The sequence below is a fragment of the Anomaloglossus baeobatrachus genome, chromosome 2 (genome assembly GCF_048569485.1).
Source record: "Anomaloglossus baeobatrachus isolate aAnoBae1 chromosome 2, aAnoBae1.hap1, whole genome shotgun sequence".
Lineage (NCBI taxonomy): Eukaryota > Metazoa > Chordata > Amphibia > Anura > Aromobatidae > Anomaloglossus > Anomaloglossus baeobatrachus.
This window is the reverse complement of record NC_134354.1, coordinates 279,172,962-279,191,630: the sequence shown is the minus strand read 5'-3', so window position 1 is coordinate 279,191,630 and position 18,669 is coordinate 279,172,962. Positions and strand designations below refer to the sequence as shown.

At 49.5% G+C, this 18,669-nt stretch overlaps 1 protein-coding gene across 2 annotated transcripts in view; it reads right to left on the bottom strand.

Annotated features, from left to right (window-relative positions):
- Window positions 1-18,119, bottom strand: part of LOC142291352 (mitogen-activated protein kinase 14) — a 139,323-nt gene extending 121,204 nt beyond the window's left edge. Inside the window, exon 1 of one of the 2 annotated variants that reach the window (XM_075335821.1) lies at window positions 17,862-18,119. In XM_075335821.1, the coding sequence (XP_075191936.1) occupies window positions 17,862-17,980 (119 nt within the window). In that variant the 5' untranslated portion in view covers window positions 17,981-18,119. The remainder of the gene's footprint in view (window positions 1-17,861) is intronic. The other variant, XM_075335820.1, reaches the window with a different exon arrangement.
- Between the last annotated feature and the right edge of the window lie 550 nt (window positions 18,120-18,669).

Genomic DNA, 18,669 nt, shown 5'->3' with positions numbered 1-18,669 from the left:
GAATTATCGGTAAGAATAATTCTTATTTCTCTAGTCCCTTCCACGACAGCATAGGAGGAATACCAAAGAATTGATACCTAGGGGGGGACCACAGCCTGCAGGACTTTCCTGCCAAAGGCCAAATCCCTGTTGGAATCCAGATCCAGACGATAATGCTTCGTAAAGGTATGGAGCGAAGACCACGTAGCCGCCTTGCAGATCTGCTCAGGGGAGGCCCCTGCCCGTTCGGCCCAGGAGGCAGAGGTAGCCCTGGTGGAGTGCGCCGTGAATCCAGTAGGTGGAGAGAGATGCTGAGCGAGGTATGCATCTCTAATTGCCCGCACAATCCAGTTGGCGACGGTACTCTTAGCCACCTTCTTGCCCTTATTGCGGCCAAAGGGCTGGATGAACAGGTTAGAATCAAGGCGCCAAGAAGCAGTAACCTCTAGGTAGTGCAACACTATCCGACGGACATCCAAAGAATGAAACACTTCCTCACCCGGAGTCCGAGGATTCTGACAGAAGGAAGGCAGGACGATGGACTGCGAACGGTGAAAATCCGAAACCACCTTGGGAAGGAAGGAAGGGTCCAGCTGAAAAACAATGCTGTCATCTCTGATGGTCAGGTAAGGTTCCCTAACAGACAAAGCCTGAAGTTCGCCGACTCTGCGAGCCGATGTAATAGCCACAAGAAAAGCAGTCTTGTGAGAAAGGGAACGAATGTTACAAGAGCACAGAGGTTCAAACGGAGACTGAGATAGTCCTGTAAGGACCGCATTGAGATCCCAGCGAGGCGTCAGGACCCTCTGACGTGGACAGAGTCTACTAGCGGACACAAAGAACCGACGGATCCAACGATGATCTGCCAGAGCCGTGTCAAAGACTGCACTGAGTGCTGACACCTGAACTTTCAGGGTGCTAGGCCTAAGACCCAAGTCTAACCCACTCTGGAGAAAGTCCAGAATCTGCGCAATATTAGGCCGAAGAGGGTCAGGAGGCCGAGAACCACACCAGGAGGAAAATCTCTTCCAGATTTTGTTGTATATACTATTAGTCACAGGTTTACGGTTCTTCTGTAGTGTAGCCACAACTTTGTCAGAAAGCCCTTGGGCCTTCAGTGCCCGGGCCTCAGAAGCCAGGCAGCCAAGTTGAGTTTCTGGGGAGCCGGATGGAAAATCGGACCCTGTGACAGTAAGCTGGGGTCCGAACCTAAGAGGACTGGGCCGTCGATTCCTAGCGTCATGACCAGGCTGTACCAACTCCTCCGGGGCCACAGAGGGGCTACCAGTATGGTTGGGACCCCCTCGTCTCTGATCTTCCTCAGGGCCCGTGCGAGAAGAGGAAGAGGGGGGAATGCGTAAGCGAGGCGAAAGGACCATCTGTGGCAGAAAGCGTCTACCCTTAACACCTCGTCCCTTGGGTTCAGGGAGAAATATGTTGCGACCTTGCGATTCCCTGCCGAGGCAAAGAGGTCCACCTCTGGTGCACCCTACCTTGCCACTAGAGAGCAGAACATCGCCTGATCCAGGCTCCATTCCCCTGGATGAACATCCCGACGACTCAGGAAATCCGCCTGAAGATTGAGGGAGCCCTTCAGATGGACCGCAGAAAGGGAGAGCAGAGATTGTTCTGCCCATTGAAAGATTCGGGAGGATACTGACTTCAGGGCGCCTGAGCGTGTACTGCCCTGATGGCGGAGATGTGCCACTGTTGTGACATTGTCTGAATATACCAGGACGTGAGAGTCCCGGACGAGGTCCTGAGCCGCAAGGAGGGCTTCCCTGACTGCCCTGAGCTCCCGGTAGTTGGAGGATTGGGAGCTGACGTAAGGACTCCAGACCCCTTGAAATGGGGAATTTGCCACCATTGCCCCCCATCCTCGTAGGCTGGCATCTGTGGTCAGTGTAACCAGGGGTTTCTGAGTCCAGGCAACCCCCACCTGCAGGTTGGCGGGACTCAGCCACCAGAGAAGGGATGAGGAGACGGACTCCGAGAGGCGAAACCGTCTGTTTAGGGATGACGGGAGTCTGTCCCAATGTGCCAGGATATGATCCTGGAGACACCGAGAATGGGCCTGAGCCCACCTGACGGAGGGAATGCAGGATGTCATGGAACCCAGAGCTGACATAGCCGCTCGAAGCGTCGGGCGAGCCTGCCTGCGAAGCTTTGATATTTTGGCTAACAGAGCTATCCTGTGGCCCTCTGGGAGAAAAGATGCCTGTCTGTCGGAGTCCAGCAGCACTCCGAGAAACTGCCGAGTGGAGGAGGGGGTTAACTGTGATTTTTTGAGATTGGGAATCCATCCCAGAGACCGAAGGATTCCCAAAGACCTTTCCACATGGCTCCGGAGGGTTGGAGCAGATGGAGACATGAGAAGAAAGTCGTCCAAATATGGAACCAGACAGATACCCTGCAATCTTATGAAGGCGACCACCTCTGCCATGATCTTGGAAAAGATTCTTGGAGCTGAGGAGATTCCGAAGGGAAGTACATTGAATTGGAAATGAAGTGCGTCCTCCCCGTGAAGCACCGCAAACCTGAGGTATTGCCTGTGTCCCGGATGGACGGGTACATGGAAGTAGGCGTCTTTCAGATCTATAGAGGCCATCTGATTGTGTAGACCTATCAGGGGAATAGCTGATTTCACCGACTCCATCTTGAACCGCCGGTACCTGACCTGACGGTTTAGACGTTTTAAATTGATAATTATACGGACGTCGCCGGATGGCTTCTTGACCAGGAAGAGACGGGAGTAGTGTCCTACCCCTTCTTCCTGACTCGGGACAGGGGAAACGACCCCCGAGTGCACTAGCTCTATAATCTTTGTGTACAACAGAGCCTGTGAACCCGGTGACGCCAGCGCAGTGACTCGGAGACCCGGAAGAGGGGGGGAAAGGAATTCTATGAGAAGACCGTCCGAGATGATCTTCAGAACCCATTGGCAAGTGGTTATGGACTGCCACTGGGGAAGAAACGCTGAGAGTCTTCCCCCCACCCGGGCCGAGTCACTGTTTGTCCTGCTGAGGACGTTGCTGATGGGGAGGGATGAGGATGTTTCTCCCTCTACCTTTGGGATAGCTCCACCTGCCAGCCTTCCCTTTCCCTCTGGGCTGGGAGGCCTGAGGCATCGAGGGACGAAAGGGCCGCTTCCTGTTAGGTCTAGGATCGGGCAAGGCCTTACGATCGGTCGCCTTGTCCAGGATATCATCCAGGGCAGGCCCAAACACTAAATCCCCTTTAAACGGAAGCGAACAAAGCCTCATTTTGGAGGTGGAGTCTCCGCTCCAGGCCTTAAGCCAGAGGGCACGTCGGGCAGAGTTAGAAAGCACCGAGGTCCTGGCTGCCAGGCGGACAGATTCCACCGAGGTATCTGCCAGAAAACAGGTAGCCTTCCTAAGCAAGGGAAGGGATTCCAGTAATTCCTCCCTAGGGGTCCCTTGGGAAATATGAGCCTCCAACTGGTCTAACCACCTAATTAGGGACCTGGATACGCAGGTGGAGGCAATGTTGGCTTGAATAGAGGAAGACTATGCCTCCCAGGACCGCTTCATCAGGTCCTCTACCTTCCTATCCATCTGATCCTTCAGTTGGGAAGTATCCTCAAAGGGAAGAGCCGTTTGCTTAGCTACCCTAGCCACCTGAACGTCTACTCTTGGGACCTCCCAATGTAGTCCCGAAGGTTCCAGAGGAAACCGGCGTCTCAGGTCACTCCGTACCCGCCTCTCAGGAAATTCCCATTCCTGAGAGACAATATCCAAAACATTGGCATGAACTGGGAATCCCAACTGTTTGACTGACTTCAGGCCAGCAAACATTTCGTCCTGGATTGAAGGAAGAGACTGCACTTCCTCTAAACCCATAGTGCTCCGAACTGCCCCAATAAGATCCCCCAAATCTTCTGAGGGAAATAGAAAGGACTGGTCAGACCCCCCAGAGGGAAATCCTTCATCAGGACCCTCCGAGGTGGAATCAGCGTCCTCCTGATCAGATGGGGTCGACTGGAGTCTCCTCTTTTTTGGAGGAGAGGGTCCAGGAGCAGGGCCAGGAGCAGGGCCAGGAGCAGGAAGGGAGGGCAGAGAGGCCCTAATCTCCTGTTTCATCATGGACCGCAACTCATCTATCAGAGATGGTTGTTCGGCCCTAATAATCTGGTCCGTGCATTGCTGGCAAAGCTTTTTATCCCATACTGCAGGGAGCTTTTTTATACAGATAGGACATTTTTTAATTTTTTCCACTCTGTCAGGTCTATCAGGCTTATCGGACTTGTCAGCTTTTTCTGACTTCTCAGGCTTCTCTGATTTTTCATTTCGGTCAGTTTTCTTGGTGGCCTTGTCCTCCTAGAAAACACAGACCATAGAGCCATAAATCACCTGATGAGACCTATGTCCGAGGGACCATTCCCCTCCATACTCACAGTAGCAGGGGGCACACTGGGTTCTGCAGATGCAGCTGCAGCGGAAGACATGACAGGGAGCACGGTTGCTTACCATGATCTGATGTCTTCGTGGCAGCCCTTATGCAAAAGGGCCTGCCCCCCCAGTGACGGTGCACGTTCCCCGCCTCCCGCATCCGGTCCTGGGCAGGCCGTGTCACCGTCGGCGTGCCTCCACGCTGCCTCCGCAAAACCGGAAGCGCTCGACCGGAAGTCCGCAAGACCGGAAGTCCCGCCCCCGGGAGCACTTCCGGATCGCTCCGGCAGCGTGCATGCGGGAAGCGGCCGGCGGCTCAGGGAGGACGCCGGCCGGGGAGCTCAACAGCCTGCATCACCCCTCAGGAGGATCCGGAAGGCTGGAGCAGCGGTCCCCCACAGCGTGAGGGAACAGCAAGGGAGGAGCGGAGAAGGCCCGACGGATGCTGTCCGGCTTAAGGTAACAGGGGAAGAAGGAAACAAAAAAAAAAAAAAAAAAATATACTGTAGTTCGCCGGCCACCACAGCATAGGAGAAAAACAAAACCTCTCCATGCCCCATGGGGACAGGAAAGACACTGGCTGTGGGAGGTGGGAGGGTCCTTTTAAACCTCTTGAACTTCCTGTCCCAATTAGGGCGTGGAGAGACAACCTCCTATGCTGTCGTGGAAGGGACTAGAGAAATTATCGCTACGCCAGCTTCACATGCACTCACCTGCCCTGCGACCGTCGCTCTGGCCGGCAACCCGCCTCCTTCCTAAGGGGGCGGGTCATGCGGCGTCATAGCGACGTCACACGGCAGGCGGCCAATAGTGGCGGAGGGGCGAAGATGAGCAGGATGTAAACATCCCGCCCACCTCCTTCCTTCCGTAGAGCCGCCGGCGGCAGGTAAGGTGAAGTTCCTCGCTCCTGCGGCGTAACACACAGCTATGTGTGCTGCCGCAGGAACGAGGAGCAGCATCATACCATCGCTGCAGCACAGTTATGGAAAAGTCGGAGCTTGCAACGATGATACGATAACGACGCTTTTGCGCTCGTTTATCGTATCATCTAGGATTTACACACTACGACATCGCAAGTGACGCCGGATGTGCGTCACTTTCGATTTGACCCCACCGACATCGCACCTGCGATGTCGTAGTGTGCAAAGCCGCCCTTAGAATCCCCTGCCCGGTGGATTTGTTAGAGGGACATAAAGTTCCCCCCAACCTAGGGCTCCGCACCCAGTCTGCGCTGGTCCTGAGGAAGCTAAGGAGCTCTCTCCTCAGCGATCGTGTAACACCTGCATCTCACATCTTCCCTGTCTGTATCTGTTTTGCGCGCGTGCGTGCGTGTGTGTCATCTGACTGCCCAGTGTGTACCTCCACCCCCAGGTGCTGACCAGTGAGTGGAAAGTCCCCTTTTCATGACAGCCACATCTAGCCTAGTCTCAGAGTTTGGCTACTAAGCTGTATGTTGTATGCAATGTGATAAACACCGGTGAATAACCTCCTCCTTACCCGGAATGAATACTGCACCTTAAGTGAGGTGCAGTACCCTGTGGCGACTGAAGCCGCAGGGACGCCACACTTCCAGTGACAGGTATGAGAGAGTGTGAGAGTAGTAACACATTTAACAACTGCTGCCCATTCACACCTGAGATCTTGTAACACTAATGAGTTACATGACACCATGGAACAATTTGGCCACTTAGGAGTGTACTCACTTTTGTTTATCAGCAGTTTACACATTAATGGCTGTGATTAGTTATTTAGAAGGCACGCCAAATTTACACTATAAGGCCTAAAGGTGGTGTCACACACAGCGACAACGATGTCGCTGCTACGTCACCATTTTCTGTGACGTTGCAGCGACGTCCCGTCACTGTCGCTGTGTGTGACATCCAGCAACGAGCTGGCCCCTGCTGTGAGGTCGTTGCTCGTTGCTGAATGTCCTGCTTCATTTTTTCGTCGTCGCTCTCCCGCTGTGACGCACACATCGCTGTGTGTCACAGCGAGAGAGCGACGAAATGAAGCGAGCAGGGAGCAGGAGTCTGGCAGCTGCGGAAAGCTGTAACCACTGTAAACATCGGGTAACCAAGGGAAGACCTTTCCCTGGTTACCCGATATTTACCTTCGATACCAGCCTCCGCCGCTCTTGCTGCTAGTGCCGGCTCCTGCTCTGTGCACATGTAGCTGCAGTACACATCGGGTTAATTAACCCGATATGTACTGTAGCTAGGAGAGCAAGGAGCCAGCGCTAAGCAGTGTGCGCGGCTCCCTGCTCTCTGCACATGTAGCGACGTTATGATCGCTGCTGCGTCGCTATGTTTGACAGCTAAGCAGCTATCATAACAGCGACTTACAAGGTCGCTGTTAAGTCACAGAAAATGGTGACGTAACAGCGATGTCGTTGTCGTTATGTGTGACACCAGCTTAAGACACACGGCATGAAAATCGGAGTGAGTGGAATACGATAAAACATCACATTCCACTCAGACCAATATTATTCTATGTGCCAGCACCCATGAGCGATTATTTTCTCAGCCCTAATCGGACCGAGAGAACAATCACAGCATGCTGCGACTAATGAGTTTCTGGTTTTACCTCGCACTCATTCAAGTCTATGGGGCAAGAGAAAAATCGCATTGCATTCGCAGTACACCAATATACTGCGAGTGCAGGGCGAGAATGGCAATAGCCGGCTACGGAGGAGAGAAGGAGATAAATCCCTCCCTCGCCTCCGCAGCACTGGCCCGCCCCCTGCAGCTGTGGTCCGATCACATGATCAGACCTCAATAGCAGTGACACTCGCATAACACAGCTCACGCTGGCAGCACAGTGGGAGCAAAGTGTCATGCGAGGATTGCAGTAGTCCCCCGTATGGCCCCGGCCTTATACAATCTATACAATGACTACTTTACATTGTAACAATGGGTAACATCTTCAGTGTTCTCCCACGAAAAGATAAAATATTTCCAAAAGTGTGAGGAGTGTACTGACTTTTGGGATCTACTGTATGCCCATAAATGACCCCATTTTGAAAACTCCAGCCTCAAGGAATTGATCTAGGGGAGAGATGAGAATTTAGAACCACTTGTGCTTCATAGAATTTCACAATATTGAGTGTGAAAATGAAATATTACTTTTCTTTACCGTAAAAATGTTGCTTTAGCCTTTAATTTGACATTTTCACAAGAGTCACAAGAGAAAATGAACCCTACAATTTGTTGTGCAATTTATCGAGTACCCCGATGTCTCATATAATGTCAGAAACTACTGTATGGGCACATGGCAGCGCTCAAAAAGGAAAGAGTGCTATTTGAATTTTGTTGCAGAATTTTAGCTAGAATAGATTGTAGACGCCATATCACATTGGCAGAGCACATTAGATGGTAAAACAGCAAAAAGCCCCCACAAATAACACTATTTTTGAAACTACAACCCCCGAAGAATTCATCCAGGAGCGTAGTGAGCATTTTAAACCCACAAGTGAATCAGAAAATGTTATAGGATGTGGCTGTGAAAATGAAAACATTGTGTTTTAGCCACACGTCTTACATAATTGTTACATAATTTGTCTGGAGTGTGCCAATATGTGGTCGGAAACTGCTTTTCAGATAGAGTGAAACGCAAAAGGAAAAAGAGCCCCATAATGGAGTTCAAATTTGGCTGGAATGGTTTGAGTGCCAAAAAAGCAAAATCTTCCCATAAGTGACCTATTTTACAAACTACACCCCTCAATTCATTAATGGGTGCAGTGAGAATATTAAACACAATAGCCATTTTAGACAATTTTATACTATTTATAGTTCACCGTCGGGGGGTGGGGGGGTGTTGACTACTTCCAATGCGAGGCAATGGCTTTCTGCGCTATATACAGAACTCTAGCCATACTGATCACAAGCAGGTCCTCTTTAGCAGCAGTCAGTTTTATTCCATACACCCTTGCTAATATATCCAAAACATTGTTCCAGTTCTGTCCAAGTCTAGAACATTCCCCAAACACATGCATTAGGTGGGCATCAAATAAATTACAATGTCGGCAGCATGAGTGACTCCTTACCACAATTTTGCGCAGGAACACAGGCGATTTATATTTTCTGTGTATTTGGTACACCTGAGATATCCTCTGGGGCGCTAATAGGGCTAGACTGGGCACTGAATTTAAGATACAATCCACTGATCATCCAAAATCAGACCAACATCTTCCTTCCACCTGTCTTTGATAATAAAGGGAACCCCACAGGTGCAAAATGCACCTAGAGCCACAAGCAGTTCTCGAAGCATATTACTAATCCCTGCCTAACAGTTTCTGTATATAGTAGCATAGATAAAGGGATCTTCAGAAAAAGTATTTCTAAAGATGGTATATTATATGCTAATGAGGCCAGGGACTAGTCTCGAGGGCGTGATTTCCCCTGTGGGCGTACTTACATGCTAATGAATGTGCAGCGTCAGAGGACGCTCACGCTCCCCTCTCTGCTGCCATCGCGTCAGAGTCCTGGATTTCAGGTCAGTGCGCATGATCCTGGACTTTCAGTCATGCCCACTACATGAGTTTGAAGCCAGGACTCGTACACCTGGTGGTCATGTGCGCTATGAAGCAGGGTGTACGAGTCCTGGCTTCAAACCCATTAAGTAGTGTTCTATATATGTAGGAAATTAATCCTCTCCTAGAGCCCAAACCCCGCCACAAACAAACATTGTCAAGAGATTAGAAACCTTTAGTATAGATCCCAGTTTTATTTGAGCTACGTAACTGTGTCGGAGCTGTAAAACTCTGTAGAAAAGTTTATGGGGAATGTCAAATTCAAAAAGCAGTTGTCCAATCTGTTTGAGTGCATTGTTAATCTGGATGTGTGCCACCATCATCGTCTTCGCCTTCCAGTCAGAGCACCCTTCCGGAAGGCTAGGATTGTGCCACAATGGTGTAAACAAAGAGCAATCATTAATAGGGCATTTATATGAAAAATTGCTGCAATTGGCAAGTAAACTGCAATGATCACCAAAGGCGGTGATTGGGCAATGAGGGGAAATTAGCTGCTGTCCGGGTAAGAGGTCATCTGTACACAATCAGTATAACATTTACCTAAGGCCTCATACACACATCTGTATTTAAACAAATGAATAAAAAAAAAAAAAAAAGTCTACTGAGGTCAGTATTTTTGATGTGTGTCATCACCATAACATCAGTGTGTCTATTTTTACCAACAGTGGATCATTATTATTTATTGATCCATTCATGAAAAACAAAAGTATCCTTTTTAATGATAAACACAGCAAATTAATGCCACACCGAAGCCCTCCGTGTGCTGTACGTGTTTTTCACGGTCATACATAGACTTGTATTGGTGCTTTTCAGTTATGCTGCCAGAAAAAAAAACAGACATGAACACCATAGATTATAATGGGTAGGTACTAGTATTTGCTTTTATGGGAACACCTTCCCAAATAAATTGTACTGTTATGTATGGATTTGATGAACTTGACACTGGTGACATCCGCTTTAATTTTACCGTAGACATGGCTTCATGGGGAATTGTTTTGTTAATTGTATGTCGTGTAGTACAATTCAGGGGCTCAAAAGTTAAAGTGGTAAAGTAAAAAAGCTGCACCCTAAGGGGAACAATACTAAAGGGAAGGTGACTAATCCACCCAGACTTATACATGTGATACTTCTGTCAGCCAAGATAGCGATACTTAAAAATTGGTTGGAGTCTAGGGTCCCCATGATTGAAGAGATCTTGGGTCAGCTCATGCATCTTCTTGAAATAGAAGGATTGGATGCAGAAAGGAGGGCGGATAGAATACGACAGCACTTTAACAAATGGAAGAAATTCATACTGGCCTATTGTACTCGGGATGAGATAGTCAGGATTATGTCACCTTTCAAGGACACAGTCTGGTATCATACTGAAAAATTGAAGGATACATTGGATGGCTTGGAGGTAGGGGAGGAAAGGCCGAAAGCTGACTAAAAGGAGAGGGGGAAATAAGCGATTTGAGTGGGACTTTATTGTATGTCATTACCATGTTCACAAGGGTTCATTGGGGGGGGAATGATAAGAATGTTGGGTTAAGGGGTCGCTGCTTTCCTTTGCTTTATCTTGCCATGTTACGGTTATTGATTCTAAAAATTGGTATGGAATTTGGGATGATCAAACATGACAATGTAATGTATTTGAATTGAATTTACAATGCTGAATTCGCTTATGCCAGTGTTATGTTATTGAAAAATTTGAATAAAAAAAAAGTTAAAAAAAAAAAAGCTGCACCCAAGGAAATATTGGTAAAGCATAACCGCTATAGGAATATTAGAACAATGAAAAACACAATTGTGCATTCAAACCACAACAAGGTAATCTCTTATTATTCAGGAACCTAACCCTATGCGCTGTTCACCACTCTATATAGCCAGCAGCCTATCTATACCTAGACCTGCAAATTTTTAGTCTCACAGAGAGGAATTTACAGTTAGGTTCCCGAATAATAAAAGATTACCTTGTTGTGGTATTCGGGCACAATTGCATTGATCAATACATTTGCTAAATATCTCTTCTATTTCAAATATCCTTGGCAGTTATGCAGTATTCATTTTCCATGTTTTCCATTTTACCAAATGTATTTTTCATTGTTCTAATATTCCTATAGCAGTTATGCTTCACCAATATTTCCTTATAATACACTGTGTACAGAATTATTTGGCAAATAAGTATTTTGATCACATGATAATTTTTATACATGTTGTCCTACTCCAAGCTGTATAGGCTTGAGAGCCAACTACCAATTAAGTAAATCAGGTGATGTACATCTCTGTAATGAGGAGGGGTGTGGTGTAATGACATCAACACCCTATACAAGGTGTGCTTAATTAGGCAACTTCCTTTCCTTTGGCAAAATGGGTCAGAAGAGAGATTTGACGGGCTCTGAAAAGTCCAAAATTGTGAGATGTCTGGCAGAGGCATGCAGCAGTCTTGAAATTGCCAAACATTTGAAGCGTGATCACCGAACAATCAAGCATTTCATGGCAAATAGCCAACAGGGTCGCAAGAAGCATGTTGGGCAAAAAAGGCGCAAACTATCTGCCCATGAATTGAGGAAAATCAAGTGTGAAGCTGCCAAGATGCCATTTGCCACCAGTTTGGCCATATTTCAGAGCTGCAACGTTACTGGAGTATCAAAAAGCACAAGGTGTGCCATACTCAGGCACATGGCCAAGATAAGGAAGGCTGAAAAATGACTACCTTTGAACAAGAAACATAAGATAAAACGTCAAGACTGGGCCAAGAAATATCTTAAGACTGATTTTTCAAAGGTTTTATGGCCTGATGAAATGAGAGTGACTCTTGATGGGCCAGATGGATGGGCCAGAGGCTGGATCAGTAAAGGGCAGAGAGCTCCACTTCGACTCATATGCCAGCAAGGTGGAGGTGAGGTACTGGTATGGGCTGGTGTCATCAAAGATGAACTTGTGGGACCTTTTCAGGTTGAGGATGGAGTGAAGCTCAACTCCCAGACCTACTGCCAGTTTCTGGAAGACAACTTCTTCAAGCAGTGGTACAGGAAGAAGTCTGTATCGTTCAAGAAAAACATGATTTTCATGCAGGACAATGCTCCATCACATGCATCCAACTACTCCACAGCGTGGCTGGCCAGTAAAGGTCTAAAAGATGAAAAAACAATGACATGACATGGCCCCCTTGTTCACCTGATCTGAACATCATAGAGAACCTGCGGTCCCTCATAAAATGCGAGATCTACAGGGAGGGAAAACAGTACACCTCTCGGAACAGTGTCTGGGAGGCTGTGGTGGCTGCTGCACACAATGTTGATTGTAAACAGATCAAGCAACTGACAGAATCTATGGATGGTAGGCTGTTGACTGTCATCATAAAGAAAGGTGGCTATATTGGTCACTAATTTTTTCGGGGTTTTGTTTTTGCCTGTCAGAAATGTTTATTTCTAAATTTTGCGCAGTTATATTGGTTTACCTGGTGAAAATAAACAAGTGAGATGGGAATATATTTGGTTTTTATTAAGTTGCCTAATTATTCTGCACAGTAATAGTTACCTGCACAAACAGATATCCTCCTAAGATAGCCAAATCTAATAAAACCCCACTCCAACTTCCAAAAATATTAGGCTATGTGCCCACGCTGCAGAAAAAAATCATGGAATTTGCCGCGACTTTTTCGCGGAAATTCAGCCGATTTTTAAAACAAATCCGCAGTACAGCGAGTCCCCAGCCATTTCTATGGCATTTTGGAACTGCTGTGCCCATGCTGCGTTTTTTCCGCAGCGGAAATAATGCGGATTTCCCAGCGGAAAAATCTGCAGCATGTCAATTATTCCTGGGATTTCTCCGCAGGGTCCCATACTTACCTGCCTTGATAGACACCAGTGCAGAGGACAGCAGTGGAGCCAGGAGCAGGAAGGAGGAGGTGGGCGGGGCCTGCACGAGCTGCGGTCATGTGACAGCCAGAGCTAGCTCAGGCCCGCCCACCTTATCCTGCACAGTGCAGACGCTGACAGACACGGCCGGAAAGTGAAGTGCTGTGTGATGGAGGTAAGTATGAACTCCGCGATCACTCAGCACTTGTTCTGCATTGAGGATGCAGTGCCCAAGCCATGGTACTGTATCCTCAATGCAGAATACCCGCACCATATCCACAGGACATTCTACAATAAAACCGCAGCATGTAAACAGACAAAAGTTGTGCTGCGGTTTTCTGGGAGCTCCTGCAGAATGTCCTGCGGATATATCCACTGGACACTTACCCCGTGGGCACATAGCCTTAACCTTTGATATTTATGAGTCTTTTGGGTTGATTGAGAACATAGTTGTTGATCAATAATAAATAAATCCTCTAAAATACAACTTGCCTAATAATTCTGCACACGGTGTAGTGTTTAGTGTGCATTTTTTTCACATTACTATAGTTAAGTGGTTTTTAAGCTAGCACCTAAGTTCAAACACACATTGGTGTTTCAGACAGTCTTTTCTCAAAAGTTAAAGTGGTTCAGAACTATCCATGTCCTGGCCTCAACTTCAATAGAAGCTGGGCTGCACTCCTCAAGAACCAACAATCCAAGCAGTTCTGGCATTTCAGCCCTATGCACCGTCTGGAGGGTGCAGGACATGCTAACTGCCGATTCTGGGGGTGCCACACTCCAATCTTGTATTGCTGACCTACCATAAGTACAGAATTATCAATCAATCCAATGTGCTGCTCATGATACATCTAGCATAGAAGTCATATGTAACACAGGCTGTACATGTGTGTACTGGGGTGTTGCTGAAAGAAGCAATCCAAATGCAGAGATGCAATAAGTGCACATCCAGCCTGATTTGCATATGACTTCTCCACAAAATGTCTTAAAAGGAAATCTGTCACCAGGTTTTCAATTTGGCTCTATATCTACACTAAAGGGAATCTGTCACCAGGTTTCTGCTCCCCCATCTGAGAGCAGCATAATTTAGAGACAGAGACCATGATTCCAGCGGTGTCACTTACTGAGCTGTTTGCTGTCATTTTGATAAAATCAATGTTTTCTCTGCTGCAGATCTAGCAGATATAGAGTTTATGAATATGCTGGACTACCAGGCAGCTAGTCAAGTAGTCCTCTAATGATAAAATTACTGTTTAATCCGCAGGAGATCAAAACTTTACTAAGCAACCTCGTAAGTGAAACACCGCTGGAATCAGGGTCTCCACCTCTACATTATGCTGCTCTCAGATTATGTGGCAAAAACCTGGTGACAGATTCTCTTTAGTCAACAGTAGATTATTATTAGAGGACTACTTGCCGTGCTGCCAGGTATTCCAGCATATACATGAGCTTTATATAACTGCTAGATCTGCAGCAGAGAAAATAATGATTTCATTAAAATGACAACAAACAGCTCAGGAAGTGACATCACTGGAATCAGGGGCTGTGTCTCTACATTATGCTGCTCTCAGATAGGGTAGCAAAAACCTGGTGACAGATTCCTTATAATGAAGAGCACATTGGATGGAAGAAAAGTATCATTTTATTGAGAGAAAGGACTACAGGAGCATACCACTCCCTGCATATGTAGAAATGTGCTGTCAGGTTCTGAAATCACATACCGTACTTGCATAACAAAGTCATGAGGGCTTAAAGACCTTTCCACCATTACTTTTTTTTTTTTTTACAATTGCCTTTTACCCCTGAATATCTAAAGGACATCTGTCATACGCAAATTTTCATATGCACGTGTAGCTCTTTCAAAGACAATGCAAGAAATACTTTACATGGCCAGTCCATTCCACCATCACTGAGAAATCAGGGCTTGAATGATTCACAAATGGCTATGGTAAAACTGAAGCCTCTGTCACTGCAGCTCTACTCACCCAGCACAGCCATGCCTACTGCTTGTCTGGCAGCCTTTCTGCTGTGTGACTTCAGCCAAGAGTCCTCAATAAAGCAGGAGGCGGTAAAGGCCCAGTCACACTAAACAACTTACCAGCGATCCCAACAATGATACAACCAGATAGGGATCGCTGGTAAGTTGCTAGGAGGTCGCTGGTGAGATGTCACACTGCGACGCTCCAGCGATCCCACCAGCAACCTGACCTGGCAGGGATCGCTGGAGCGTCGTGGAAGCATGTTGCGCTTGGTAAATAAGGTAAATATCGGGTAACCAACCCGATATTTACCTTGGTTACCAGCGCACACCGCTTAGCGCTGGCTCCCTGCACACCTAGCCACAGTACACATCGGGTTAATTACCCGATGTGTAGTCTGGCTATGTGTGCAGGGAGCCGGCACTGACAGCTGAGAGCTGCGGACGCTGGTAACAAAGGTAAAATATCGGGTAACCAAGGGAAGGGCTTCTTGGTTACCCGATGTTTACCGTGGTTACCAGCGTCCACAGAAGCCGGCTCCTGCTGCCTGCACATTTAGTTGTTGCTGTCTCGCTGTCACACACAGCGATCTGTGCTTCACAGCGGGACAGCAACAACTAAAAAATGGTCCAGGACATTCAGCAACAACCAGCGACCTCACAGCAGGGGCCAGGTTGTTGCTGGATGTCACACACAGCAACATCACTAGCAAGTCGTGCCTCAGCAGCGATGTTGCTAGCAATGTTGCTTAGTGTGACGGTACCTTAACACAGGGTGGGGAGAGCTGGAGTGATGGAGGCTTCAGATCAACCATAGCCATTTACATATCAAGTCAAGCAATGACTTCTACTTACAGGAGAAAATACTGTCCATGTAAAGGTATGTCTGGACTTATCTATTAAACAGCTACATGCGCATAATTTGTGGCCTGAAACTCACTTTAAAAAGGGATTGTCAGTAGGTTTTTGCTACCTCATCTGAGAGCAGCATAATTTAGGCAAAGATCCTGAATCCAACAATCACTTAGATTACTGCTTGCAGCCGTTCTGACAGAGTTTTTAGATTTATGATGTAGTAGAGCTAAGAAAGCTAACCCAGCCCACCCTAGGCTCTCAAAGTCAATGTCTAAAAAGCCGGTAACCAAAAGTGAGTACACCCCTAAGTGAAAATGACCAAATTGTTCCTTGGTGTCATGTGACTCAGTGTACATTAGGGAGGCGATTATAATCTCCTGATTGAAGTTAAAACAAACATTGCAAGTAAACTGCAGTGTGATAAGACACTGAAATCTCTGTTAACTCCTGCTGAATGCAATGATCAGATTACATAGCAAACATCTGCTGACCTACCCCTTTAACATGAGTCAAAAATGACACCTTGCAATGCAACATGCAGTAGAATTCCTTTCCTGCATTCTATTGCAAGTGACAGACACGTCATGTGCGTCAGAAAACAGGTGACACAAGACATTCATATAGCTCTAGCTGAACCACAGCACTGCCACTGTTTAGGAGCAGCGCTGCAGGCAGCATACAGGGCTCAAGCTGCATACTTATGACCTATGAAGGCAGCAGCCTGACTAAGCTCTGCACTCAGGCTCTGCAGGCAGCAGAAGACAGGCTCCATGGTCTCCTGACAGCGGCCTGAGGAAGGTCTGCACTCGGGCTCTGCAGGCAGCACTCAGGCTCCGGGTCTGCCAGGCTGCAGCCTTCTCACACTGACCTGAGGAGGCTCTGCAGGCAGCATTCTCACACTGACCTGAGGAGGCTCTGCAGGCAGCACTCGGGCCCCGGGCTGCAGCCTTCTCACACTGACCTGAGGAGGCTCTGCAGGCAGCATTCTCACACTGACCTGAGGAGGCTCTGCAGGCAGCATTCTCACACTGACCTGAGGAGGCTCTGCAGGCAGCACTCGGGCCCCGGGCTGCAGCCTTCTCACACTGACCTGACGAGGCTCTGCAGGCAGCACTCGGGCCCCGGGCTGCAGCCTTCTCACACTGACCTGAGGAGGCTCTGCAGGCAGCACTCGGGCCCCGGGCTGCAGCCTTCTCACACCGACCTGAGGAGGCTCTGCAGGCAGCACTCGGGCCCCGGGCTGCAGCCTTCTCACACCGACCTGAGGAGGCTCTGCAGGCAGCACTCGGGCCCCGGGCTGCAGCCTTCTCACACTGACCTGAGGAGGCTCTGCAGGCAGCACTCGGGCCCCGGGCTGCAGCCTTCTCACACTGACCTGAGGAGGCTCTGCAGGCAGCACTCGGGCCTGGGGCTGCAGCCTTCTCACACTGACCTGAGGAGGCTCTGCAGGCAGCACTCGGGCCTGGGGCTGCAGCCTTCTCACACTGACCTGAGGAGGCTCTGCAGGCAGCACTCGGGCCCCGGGCTGCAGCCTTCTCACACTGACCTGAGGAGGCTCTGCAGGCAGCACTCGGGCCCCGGGCTGCAGCCTTCTCACACCGACCTGAGGAGGCTCTGCAGGCAGCACTCGGGCCCCGGGCTGCAGCCTTCTCACACTGACCTGAGGAGGCTCTGCAGGCAGCACTCGGGCCTGGGGCTGCAGCCTTCTCACACTGACCTGAGGAGGCTCTGCAGGCAGCACTCGGGCCCCGGGCTGCAGCCTTCTCACACTGACCTGAGGAGGCTCTGCAGGCAGCACTCGGGCCCCGGGCTGCAGCCTTCTCACACTGACCTGAGGAGGCTCTGCAGGCAGCACTCGGGCTCCGGCCTTCTCACACTGACCTGAGGCGGCTCTGCAGGCAGCACTCGGGCCCCGGGCTGCAGCCTTCTCACACTGACCTGAGGCGGCTCTGCAGGCAGCACTCGGGCTCCGGCCTTCTCACACTGACCTGAGGCGGCTCTGCAGGCAGCACTCGGGCTCCGGCCTTCTCACACTGACCTGAGGCGGCTCTGCAGGCAGCACTCGGGCCCCGGGCCTCCCGGGCTGCAGCCGCCGGCCTGAGGAATGCGCCTGCTGTGTAATGCGGAACTAGCCAAAGTTCCCACATTTCCCAATCCCACTAGGCCCCAGCACTGCAGGGAGATGTCAGGAAATTCAGCACCAACCCCACGGGCCCACGCAGGGCTGCACGCAGGCGCCGCCGCAATGCACGGGACTGAGGTGCACTCACCAGACGGAGCCGTACGCCCCGGAGCCCACCGGACTCAGGTTCTGATACCTCTCCGGCACCTCCCACAGGGTTTTGTTCAGCTCCTGCCGGTAGAATCCAGAAGGGGAGTTAGAGGACATTGCTGCTGCACCCACGCTGCGCACTGGCGGGTCCGCCCGACTCCAGCCCCACTCCACACTGCACCCCCGGTTACCAGACCAGAGCACAGCAAGTGCCGCGAGACTCAGCGTGCGTTGCGCAACCTTCCGATCACTCTGCGCATGTGCGAGTCCCTGACGCGGATGTGAGCGGGGTTTCCGGTTTTGTGAGACCTGCAGATGGGGGGCTCCGCCTGGGGGGGTCTCGGCGGCAGTTGGCACCGAGCAGCATGTGTGCCTCCCGGCCTCCGTACGGCTCTCCTGGCTGTGCTTGGTTCACATTTAGCACTTGCAGGACTGCGGCTAATTATCAGGGGATATGCCAGCGGAGGGAGCGGCTTTTACCGTTCATTCTTTGGCGTATGGTACGTTTTCGCAGTAGGAGGAACATTAACCCCTTCACCCCCCAGCCCGGTTTCACCTGCCTGACCGGCCATTATTTCTGTTCTGACCACTGTCACTGTCTCACTCTGGAGTGATTCTGAGACAGTTGTTTCTTGACACCGTGCTTTATGGGGTAGCGTCTATATCCCAGTGGCCAGAGGGACCTCTGGTGACGTCACTGCCATGTGCCCAGAAAGGGGCGGGGCCTCCACCGACATTGCTCATACCGAGAAGATACATTACTCTTCTAAGGCTAGTTTCACACTTGCGTTGGACGGGATCCGTAG